General features: G+C 31.8%; 1 protein-coding gene across 2 annotated transcripts in view; it reads left to right on the plus strand.

Annotated features, from left to right (window-relative positions):
- Nucleotides 1-7,964, plus strand: part of LOC113055390 (equilibrative nucleoside transporter 1-like) — a 16,242-nt gene extending 8,278 nt beyond the window's left edge. For both annotated transcript variants that reach the window (XM_026221676.1, XM_026221675.1), the window contains exons 6-13: nt 70-204; nt 924-1,021; nt 1,087-1,168; nt 1,235-1,302; nt 1,392-1,500; nt 2,680-2,765; nt 4,395-4,594; nt 6,639-7,964. In XM_026221676.1, the coding sequence (XP_026077461.1) occupies nt 70-204; nt 924-1,021; nt 1,087-1,168; nt 1,235-1,302; nt 1,392-1,500; nt 2,680-2,765; nt 4,395-4,594; nt 6,639-6,750 (890 nt within the window). In that variant the 3' untranslated portion in view covers nt 6,751-7,964. The remainder of the gene's footprint in view (nt 1-69; nt 205-923; nt 1,022-1,086; nt 1,169-1,234; nt 1,303-1,391; nt 1,501-2,679; nt 2,766-4,394; nt 4,595-6,638) is intronic.
- Nucleotides 7,965-8,778: the final 814 nt, after the last annotated feature.

An 8,778-nucleotide genomic window follows, 5' to 3' on the forward strand; every position in this document is an offset into this window, starting at 1 on the left:
ACAAATGCATCACGGAAGCAGGACGGCTCGTTCATCTCATTAGATCTTCTTTGATCGTGTTGTTCCCAGCGTTCGGAGCGGTTCTTCAGGGAAGTCTGTTCGGGATGGCCGGTCTCCTGCCAGCGTCCTACACAACACCCATCATGAGCGGACAGGGGCTCGCAGGAACCTTCGCTGCTTTCGCCATGATCTGTGCCATCGCCAGTGAGGCCCAAATACAGTACAACCACTTCAGCTCAAAGAGTCCTTACACCAATCTATACTGCAAGACACACTTCACAACTCAAATAACACTTTCAATTGAAGAATAAATACAAGCACCTAAAAATACAAGCATCACACTTTCTATGGTGATCATTAATATATTCATAAATACATGTGCCTTAAAACAAAGTCTATATTTATATATAAGTCATGGATGTATAGAGAGATATATAAATATACACACAAAAACAAATAAAAATATTGTTAATTTAAAATTTGTTAATATATTATTCTTTTTATTATTACATGATATATAATTATTATCATCAAATAAATTATATATATATTTTAAATTAATTCATTATTTTTTAAATATATATTTTTAGATTTTAACATTTTTTTTACTGTAAATCCTTGAGTATTGCAAAAATGAAAAAATGAAAAAAACTTTAATTTAATAAGTTATAATATATAATATTGTTTAGCTTTAAATTAATTAATATATTATTATTATTATTAAATACAGTATACATATTTTACATTAATGTATTTTTAATCTTTATATTTTTATATTTTAACATTTGCCGTAAATCCTTGAGTGTTACAAAAAAGTAGAAGAATTTATTAAGCTAGGCTATAGTTATTAATTTGTATTAGTTTGTTTGTTTTTAAAATCAGGTTTCCATCATCTTGTGATGTAAAATAATGTTCTCTCTCAGGTGGTTCTGCTTTACACGACAGCGCGTTTGGATACTTCATCACAGCGTGTGTCGTTATCTCCCTCGCCATCGCAGCGTACGCGGTCCTTCCTAAACTGGTAAGATCCGAGCGGCGCGCTGATAAATGATGAAGCCTGAAGCATTTACTGTTTGTCTTCTGTAGGAGTTTTATCAGTACTATCAGGAGAGTCAGCAGAGCAAACCAGCTGAAGATGAAGAGAACAAGACGGATCTTATGAAGAAAGGTGACGTCACAAAAAAATCACATGACAAATCAGTCGAAAACCGTTTTTTAAAAGAATTGTCTGTAGATGAGCGGGAGAAGAGCGCTGGCGGTGACGACAAACAAACACCGTCCATACTGGACATCTTTAAGAAGGTAAACATGCATTACACAGAACACTTTAGCAGCTGCAATAGCAATAATACAGGGGAAAGTGAGAGTTTTTCTTGTATTTCTCTCATCAGATCTGGGTTATGGCGTTCTCTGTGTGTTTCGCCTTCACCATCACCATCGGCACGTTTCCCGCCATCACTGTGGACGTTAAATCTACTGTTGCTGATGGAGGACAGTGGGGTGAGAGTTCAACGAGTTCACGACACAGTCTGATCACCAATATGATTATTATGCTTTTTTTCTGTGTTTTTTTTTTTTTTTTTTTTTTTTACTGTAGTTGCAACTAATCATCCTACTATTTTTTTTTTTTAATTCAGAATTTTGAATTTTAAACTCAGGTTTACACCTAACTTTGTCCTGAGATATAAATATTTAATGTTAGTAATAATCTACATTTTGATATAAAACTTTCATGTTATTCTGACTTTCATGTTAACATATCTGATGTTTGACAAATTCTGAGGGCAAAAGTCACAAATGTAAGATAACAATTTGTATTGTAATTATGATTTTTTTTTTAACCTGAAAAACAGAAATTATATCTAAACAGAGTTTATATCTTAAAGTTTGGATACATTCAGAGTATATACAGTACATACAATATACATACAGAGTATACACATACAAATACTACTGTATATATATAGAAATGTATTCTTTTTATTCCCTTGAGATGCAACATCTAATTTTCAAGGGCCTTAATACACAAAAAATGTATAACATAACAAAACAAACAACAATAACCTCATCACTCAGAAAAACAAAAACCCCACTACAAAATTAACACATTAAATAATATTTACCTAACATGTACATAAACATAGATATGTCATTTAATGCAATTACAAGTTTCAAAGCAAGAATTGTTTTTTTTAAACCTTTTAAATGACGTCAAAGATCATACATGTCGCAATTATGAGTTTATTTTAAAATTCAGACTTTAAAAAAAATATATTTAGCACTTTTGTTAAAAAAAAAAAGTCAGAATTGTGAAGTATAAATTCTGAAAAGAATTGACTAAGAAAAAAGTTTGAATTATGGCCTAAAACTCTGCAATTACCTTTAAATTAATGCATTAATTAAGAAATAAGCTTTCACAGATAATGTTAGAGACAACAGGCAAAATCGGTGCTTAATGCAAATAATCAGTGTTTTGTGTGGTGAATTATTTGCGCAAGCATGAAAACAATGAAATCTAAAAGATATTTAGACCATAAAACCTCTGCCGCTCTTTATGCATTTACAAACTGTGAAGATCATGCTAATATTAAAACATTTCAATGTTTGAATACAAAGACATTTTGTTTGCTGTTTATTTTAAAAGTTCCTGTTCATAATGGCTGAATTATTTCTTTTTAGGTTTGTATTTCATCCCAGTGTCTTGTTTCCTGTTATTCAACATGTTTGATTGGCTGGGTCGCAGTCTGACCGCTGTCTGTATGTGGGTAAGAAACATTACGCAACTTAATTTTCAACACCATTTTCCGATTTTCAAACTTCTTTTTACCAAATGTGTTGGTTGCAAAGCATTTGAGTGCATTTCTTTAGTATATATGACTCCTGTTATCATGAAAAATTGTTTATGCATTTTATTTTTTAGTATAAAAGACACTTGCTCTGATATTTTCTATCCACATGCAATTTTTTTAAGTGTGACTAAAGCATTCAAACACTTGTAACAGTCGCTGTATATACATATTGCTGCATAAAGATCTTCCTCTAAGGTGGATCATACAAATATTTGTGTTTATACATGGATCCTTCAGAACAATAAATCACAAAAGCATGCATACTGTATATTCACAAAATATATGAATCTCAGAATCAGCATGTGGGAGGATTTACATGCAATAAATACAGATGACTGGATGGACATTAGTTACTTTGAGCAATGAAATTGATTAAATGAAACAGCTGTTTAATGCAAAACTACGGAGCCCAGCACATGACATGCAAGAAAAAATAAATAGATTGTGCGCACGATTTTCTAATTTGTTCTCTCAATTTATTAAAACGTGCACACGATTACTATTGCAATCCCTCGATTTACTATTGCGTTCGCTCGATTTGCTAAATCGTGCACACTAGTAATACTAAATAGATGGAACGAATTAGTAAATCGTGCGCACAATTTATAAATCGAGTGAACGCAATAGTGATCGTGTGCACGTTTTAGTAAATTGAGGGAACTAATTAGTAAATCGTGCGCACAATTTATAAATCGAGTGAACGCAATAGTAATCGTGTGCACGTTTTAGTAAATTGAGGGAACTAATTAGTAAATCGTGCCCACAATTTATAAATCGAGTGAACGCAATAGTAATCGTGTGCACGTTTTAGTAAATTGAGGGAACTAATTAGTAAATCGTGCCCACAATTTATAAATCGAGTAAACAGAATAGTGATTGTGTGCACGTTTTAGTAAAATGAGGCAACAAATTAGTAAATCGTGCCCACAATTTATAAATCGAGTGAACGCAATAGTAATCGTGTGCACGTTTTAGTAAATTGAGGGAACTAATTAGTAAATCGTGCCCACAATTTATAAATCGAGTAAACAGAATAGTGATTGTGTGCACGTTTTAGTAAAATGAGGCAACAAATTAGTAAATCGTGCCCACAATTTATAAATCGAGGGAATGCTATAGTAATCGTGTGCACATTTTAGTAAATTGAGGGAACTAATTAGTAAATCGTGCCCACAATTTATAAATCGAGTGAACGCAATAGTAATCGTGTGCACGTTTTAATAAATTGAGGGAACTAATTAGTAAATCGTGCGCACAATTTATAAATCGAGTGAACAGAATAGTGATCGTGTGCACGTTTTAGTACAATGAGGCAACAAATTAGTAAATCGTGCCCACAATTTATAAATCGAGGGAATGCTATAGTAATCGTGTGCACATTTTACTACATTGAGGGAACTAATTAGTAAATCGTGGACACGATTTAGCCGTATATTTTTTCCTGCGTGTCATGTGCGGTGCTCCATACAAAACAATTGGATTCGATAGTAAAACAGTTTTATGCTATTAATGCACATGGTCTTTTCTGTTATTTCTCTCTCTCAGCCTGGGAAAGACAGTAAGCTGCTTCCGGGTCTGTTAGTGGCCCGTGTGATATTTGTCCCTCTCTTCATGCTCTGTAATGTCCAGCCTCGCCACAATCTGCCCGTCTACTTCTCACACGACGGCTGGTTCATCGGCTTCATGATCCTCTTTGCCTTTTCTAATGGATATCTGGCCAGTCTGTGCATGTGCTTCGGGCCCAAGTGAGTATAAATACTTACAGAACCCTCGTTTACTAGGACATATCACAGTTATTATCACTGATAAATCTAAAAGCTTAAAACCACAAAACTCTTTCATTACTTGAAGTAAAATATTAACCTTAAAGCATGAAAAACCTTAACTCATTTTATTTCGGCTAGTTATAATTTTTTATTTAGTTTAATTTGAAGTGTCAAAATAACTAAAACTGAAATAAAAATGAATAAAAGCCATGTAGGTTTGTGGATTTAAAACAAATAATCAAAATTACAAAAACACATGGCAAATTTACAAAAAAACATTAAAATTGAAAAAAAAAAATAATTCAAAATATTTACAAAACCTTTAATATGTCAATGACACTAAAAACGTGATTAATGTTAAACCAGTGGTTCTCAACATTTTTACAATTTTTAAATGTATAGAATTAAAATAAGGAGTTTCATTAATTAAATTATGTAGCGCAAGTAAACACAATTTTTTACATTTTAGAATTCCAGAAGTTTTATAAGTTGAATGTTCTTTATGATTCTCACTCTTTGTAATTAGTCTATTTGCATGACACTTGCAGTCGTTTGTGATTTACTAGATAAGTTAAGGCATAACATTTTGGGGTTTTTGCTTTCATATTTTTTTTTATTTTCAGATTACAGAAATTAAACATCCAGAATATAATCTTTATGTATAATGTTGTAGCATTTATATTTTCATCTACAGATTTAAATTACTTTTCATATCTTTAAAGGATGTACAGTTAAATACACCAGATTTATTTCTATCTATATTCTGAAGGTTTTTACTGAGGGTTTTGTTCATATATCATTCACACTGATTTCTCACTGCACTTTATCTATTTGCATCTTTATATTTCAGTTACAGTATGTATCTTTAAATGTTTTCTCCTCCACTTCAGTAACACTTACACTCACCAAACTTGACCATTTTATTCCTATCTATATTCTGAAGGTTTTTACTGAGAGATTTGTTCATATATCAGTTGCCAGTTTTTATTATTGCATTTTATCTATTTGCCTCTATAGATATGAATTACAGTACAATCTTTAAAAGTTTCTCCGACACTTTGGCAGCACTTACACACACCAAAATTTACAGTTTTATTCCTATCTATGTTGTGAAGGTTTTTACTGAAGGGTTTGGTCATATATCATTCGCCCGATTTTATTATAGCATTTTATCTATTTACGTCTGTAGATTTCAAATTACAACACGTATCTTTAATTGTTTTCACCTCCACTTCAGTAACACTTACACACACCAAACTTAACAGTTTTATTCCTATCTATATTCTGAAGGTTTTTACTAAAGGGTTTGTTCATATATCATCCGCCTGATTTTATTATTGCATTTGATCTTTTTATGTCTGTAGACTTCAATTACAATAGATATCCTTAAAAGTTTTCTCCATCACTTCAGCGGCACTTTCATGCACCAAAATTTACAGTTTTATTCCCATCTATATTCTCAAGGTTTTTACTGAAGGGTTTGTTGATATATCATTCACCTGATATATATTTAACATTTTTTAATTCTTTTCTGGCTTATAACCGTATTTTCTGATTTAAATCCAAAATCCTTTAATATGTCATCAAAATCAAAGATTTATTTTCTGGAAATATACGAAAATAGTACATATTTAATTAGATAATGCATCATTTGAATAGTATTTCTTGCAACTTACAAAATAAACATTTGTCTTCGTGATTTGTCTTCGTGATTAATCAACTAGGGAAGTACTGTTGATATTTATTAGTTAAGTCCTTAATTGCCTTAAATTGTACTCAATTAATCTCCGATAATATTTATTAGAGCTAACTAGAAAAAATTACATTCATTATGGAGACCATTTCCCAAAACTATGTGAATCCAGGTTCTCAAGGACAAATTTAAAGGGGGTGATTTAAAATAAGTAATATCTTGATGTGAGATGTTTTAGCTTAAATCATTTTAAGACACCTTGAGGCTCTTGGTTCTTAAAAATCAATAGATCCAATCATCTCTGAGTGTCTCTATTGTTTTTGCCGACAGGAAGGTGGATGCGAGCGAGGCGGAGACGGCTGGAGCGATCATGGCCTTCTTCCTGTCTCTTGGTCTCGCTCTCGGAGCGTCTCTGTCGTTTCTGTTTCGAGCGCTCGTCTGAAGTCTGGACAGAGATGAGACTGAATGAGCCTTACAGCTGTTCACACATGCTACAGTCATATTAAGGTCCAGAGCCACCCTCCATACAGAATAAACCCAAAACATCAGCGTGACTACAGCATCAAGACCTGATCTTGAGCGGAGAGTTCACAGATTCACTGATGCAGGATGCTTTGAGTCTTAAATACTATATTTAATTGCACATAATGTAAAGAACTTAAAGCCTACAAAACTGTTCTGTAAAAGAATGTAACACTTTTATTCAACAAGGATGCATTAAATTGTTTAAAAGTAACAGTAAAGACATTTAGAATTTTAGAAAAAGATATTTCAAATAAATGCTGATCTTTTCAACTTTCTATTCAAAGAATCCCGAAGTTTCCATGAAAAACTGCTGTTTTTAACATTTTTAATAATCAGAAATGTTTCTTAAGCAGCAAATCATAATATTAGAATGATTTCTGAAGATCATGTGACACTGAAGACTGGAGGAATGATGCTGAAAACAGCTGTGCATCACAGAAATAAATTACATTTTGCTACAATATATATTCACATTGAAAACAGATCTTTAAAATTTAAATGATATTTCACTGTTTTTTTTTATAGTATTTTTGACCACATAAATGCATCCTTGGTGAGCAGAAGAAACTTCTTTCAGAAACATTAAAACAATTAAATCTTGCTGACCCAAGTAGTTTAAATGTTAGTGCATAAACAGTACAACCATTATGTGTGTGTGTGTTTTTTTAAAAGAAATACTTGTTTTAATATATTTTGAATAAATAGTTCACCCAAAGTAATTATTTATTCATGCCATAATGAGTTTTTGGATGTGAAACTATTGTACGTTTTTATCAAAGTTTCCTTAAAGATATATTTGCACGAGAGCAACATTAAAGACAGAACAAGATGCTTTTTGTTTAATATTCAAACCTCTTTTTTTTTAGAAGTTTATATTGTATTATAGTCTTTTTTTTAATAACCAGATGGACATTCGTAGTGCTTTTTATGAATGTGACGTGCATTATGATGTTATATTTAACTTGTATAAAAACATCAACATGAAGTTTTGAGCACATACGAACGAACCAACTCTACCTCCTGCCATAGTGAAACTTTTTTCCTCTACACTACTTTATTCTATGAAAGACAAGAGACCAAAGTGCCAAATATGATGTGCTTTGTTATTAATAAAGACTCTTTATTTCAGCATTGATCTCCATCATTGTGTTTGTCCTGGTTGCAACAAACCCACTTCTTAACTTACGCCGTTTGTTGCAACGATCTACTGACCTCCAAATTGCACAATATAATCTCATACAAGGTTAAGATATCAAAAGAACTTTATCAGATCAAACACAGAATGGCCATTTCTTATGCAAGTTTGATGTTTCGAAAAAAATATATAAAGTTAATTATTTCAAAATAAGCTATTTTTGAAGAAGGCCTGCTCTCACTTCATTTGTTACGAGGTCTGAACTACTTTAGCTTCACATGATCTTCAACATTTGTTAGGTTTCATCTTAAATAGATTGAAAAATAGGTAACTGCTTTTATCAATTTATTCCAGCAAAACTAACTTTTATGGGTCAAATAAGGCAGAAATAAACCTTTTAGGTAACATTTGCATTTTTTTTAAGTGTATACCTGATAAAAATACTATGAGAAACAAAAAAAAATGCACAATTTAGTTGGTCTTTCCAAATGCAATTAATACGAATTTCACATATTATAACTGTAACTCACCTTTAAGCTTTTAAAACTTACATTTTTAGTATCGTTTTAAAAATTCACAGATTTTTTCATCTTCAAAAGCACTTTGCAAAGCATTTTCATTTGCAGATTGAGGTTAAAAGCAAACTGGCAATGAAACTTGAAGCTCATGTGATCTGACTGAAAATCTGATAACAGAGGCAGAGGAAGTTACAGTGAAATGGCACAGCTCGCCAGAATAATGCGTCATTGTTTACTAATGGAAAAGTTGTATATTAATCTTTTAAATCTATTAAAATGAGAACTGCTCAGA

This window comes from Carassius auratus, chromosome 36, assembly GCF_003368295.1.
Source record: "Carassius auratus strain Wakin chromosome 36, ASM336829v1, whole genome shotgun sequence".
Taxonomy (NCBI): domain Eukaryota; kingdom Metazoa; phylum Chordata; class Actinopteri; order Cypriniformes; family Cyprinidae; genus Carassius; species Carassius auratus.